Source organism: Chaetomium globosum, genomic scaffold (genome assembly GCF_000143365.1).
Source record: "Chaetomium globosum CBS 148.51 scaffold_5 genomic scaffold, whole genome shotgun sequence".
NCBI classification, from domain to species: domain Eukaryota; kingdom Fungi; phylum Ascomycota; class Sordariomycetes; order Sordariales; family Chaetomiaceae; genus Chaetomium; species Chaetomium globosum.
The window spans coordinates 2,268,852-2,271,310 of NT_165980.1; the positions used below are offsets into that span (position 1 = coordinate 2,268,852).

The 2,459-nt window shown below is 58.2% G+C and overlaps 2 protein-coding genes across 2 annotated transcripts in view; both read right to left on the reverse strand.

Annotated features, from left to right (window-relative positions):
- Window positions 1-180: 180 nt before the first annotated feature.
- Window positions 181-671, reverse strand: CHGG_07572 (uncharacterized protein; the record flags this gene model as incomplete). The annotated part of the gene is made up of 2 exons (XM_001225227.1): window positions 181-553; window positions 616-671. 2 exons carry the CDS (start codon window positions 669-671, stop codon window positions 181-183), a joined length of 429 nt encoding a protein of 142 aa, XP_001225228.1.
- Window positions 672-1,638: 967 nt separating this feature from the next.
- The window catches only part of CHGG_07573 (uncharacterized protein), a gene marked incomplete at both ends in the record, with an annotated part of 5,386 nt that continues 4,565 nt past the window's right edge, over window positions 1,639-2,459 (reverse strand). The window contains one exon of the mRNA XM_001225228.1: window positions 1,639-2,363. Within this exon, the coding sequence (XP_001225229.1) occupies window positions 1,639-2,363 (725 nt within the window). The remainder of the gene's footprint in view (window positions 2,364-2,459) is intronic.

Here is a 2,459-nt window from a genome sequence, read left to right on the forward strand (position 1 = left end):
CCCCCCTTCCCCCCCCAAATCCACCAACAGCCCGCCCCTTCCCCTTCACCCGCCTCCGCTCCTCCCTCCGCCGCCGCACCCGCACCACACCCACCCACCACGCCGCCGCAAACACCGCTCCAAACAGCACCAACCCGCCCACCACCGACGGCACGCCGATCTTGACGAAGTTTCAGGCCCTTAGCTAGTGGTGATGTTGCCCGAGTCGAGGAGGTCAGCGGTGGTGGTCGTGGTTGGTGGGGGCGTTGGTTCTGTTCTGATTGGGGCGGTTGGGAGTGTGGTGGGCGATGTTGTGGTTGGTATTGTGAGGGTGTGGAGGGTTGTGGCGGGGGGTGTGAGTGGCCTTGTTTTGGTGGTTGTTGATGTGATTGTGACGGAGAGGTAGACTGTGGAGGTGGGAGCTGGTGAGGGCGACGGCGTGGGGTCGGGGGCTGAAGGTGAGTTGGCGTTTGATACGGGCTGTGGATCGGGGGTCGGCTTTGGAGGGGGGGGAGGAGATGGAGGTGGAGACGGGTTGGGGCTCGGGTCCGGAGAGTCGGCGGGAGGTGGCGGGCTGGGTAAGTTAGTGATTTGGGGACGATCGAAAGAAGGTAAGGTGGGGGGATAGCTACGTACGGGGAGTTGTTCCCTTTGCCGTGGCCTGACTTATAAAACGTTTGTTGAGGGGCCATGGCGGGAGTTGAAGAATGAGAGCAAGCCCGTTCCATCTGGCTGTGATCTTGGGGTCGTATCGCAGTGCTCCACGATCAACAAAATGATGCGTTTGGTGATTCTTGCTGGGAAGACTGAATGAAGGGCGGGTCTATATCACTGTCGATGAATTCCCTGATACTCTTGTAGTCGCTGATCCCCAAAACCTCTTGCTGACCTGCACATACACTTGTTAGCATGCTTTTCCAACCCCCCCGAAAGCCCCCAGTTTTTGATATCATAACTCACCTAAGTACCCTCCAAACCTGGTCGGCAAAGAAATCTAGCTGGCCTGCCTACTGTGGCTTGTTACAGTTCTGGAAAACCATCAACAGCTCAACGACCCCCCCAACCGTGGCACAATGAGCTTTTATAGAAGATATCCAGGATGCAGCCACGTGGTCGACCAGTCATTATGGTGTCATACAATCCCTATCGTCGCCTTCAGATGGCAATACCATCTCTGTGTGACCCCCTACCACCCCTAGGAAGCAATCACACACAAACCCTGATAACAAGCAGTTTGAGACGAGACTACGCCGAATGCCGAGGGCCGGAGGCTCTCGGGAACCAGCTAACTACCATAACATCAGCGCATGTTGGGTACTAGGGGGCCCTCGGGGTTCCCAATGGTGCTCATGCGTTGGACTAGTTTCTTAGACCCTTTACAGCACAGCACGTTCACGATGCTGCCGACGGTTTTCTTGCTGTAACAGAATGCAAACGTATTTCTTTTTACCCAACCGGAAAACAAACACGATGAGCCTATGCGCTCTGCCCGGATCTCCTATCTCGGGGAGATCGGCTACTAGATACCCCGAATAGCCACAATGTCCAGTACGTATGTACACCAAGTCGATACCCATGATCCCTCTATCCTCCTCAACTCACCACTTCCACCCCCTCCAGGGCACACACCCAGTTTGCTACATCTCCACAAAAGCACCCCTATGACTCCTGCGTCCCCTCGGGAGCCGTAGCTGTAGTTGCCGTCACCGCCCCCGCACTCCCACTAGCACTCGCACTCCCCGCACCCCCCTCATCCTCCCCTTGTTCCTCCTCCTCTTCCTCCTCCTCATCATCATCCACATCAACCAACTGCTTCCCCTTCCACGCCTTCTTCGCCGCGGCCGCCAACGCGCCATAATCGCCGCTCATCTCGCACATGCTCTTGAACACGGCGCCCGCCCCTTTGCGGCGCATGAGCTCCCACGGGTGGCCGTACTCAACAATCTCGCCCTTGTCGAGCACCAGCACCTTGTCGTAGTCGACAATGGTCTGCAGGCGGTGGGCGATGGTGATGATGGTGCTGGTCAGCTCGCGGATCGTCTCCTGGATGGCCGAGTCCGTGGCGTAGTCTATCGACGCCGTGGCCTCGTCCATCACCAGCACCGTGGGGTTCTTGAGCAGCGCCCGCGCCAGGCAGAGGAGTTGCCGCTGGCCCTGTGAGAGGTTGTTGCCGGACTCGGTGACGGGCGAGGAGAGGTCCAGGAAGATGTTCTTGTTGACGACCGAGGCCAGGCTGGACGGTTCGGTTGGACTTTCGGGTTGGCTCGTGTTGTTGATGGTGGTGGTGGCGGTTGTGGCTTCCGGTAGCGTGAGGGTGGTAGAGGCGGCGAGTTCGTCAGGTTGGATGAGGTGGACGCGGCGGAGCGCGTGGAAGATTTGCTCGTCTGTGTACAGAGTAAAGGGGTCGAGGTTGCTGCGGATGGTGCCCATGAAGAGAGTCGGTTCTTGCGGTACGATAGTGATGGCCTCACGGAGGTCGC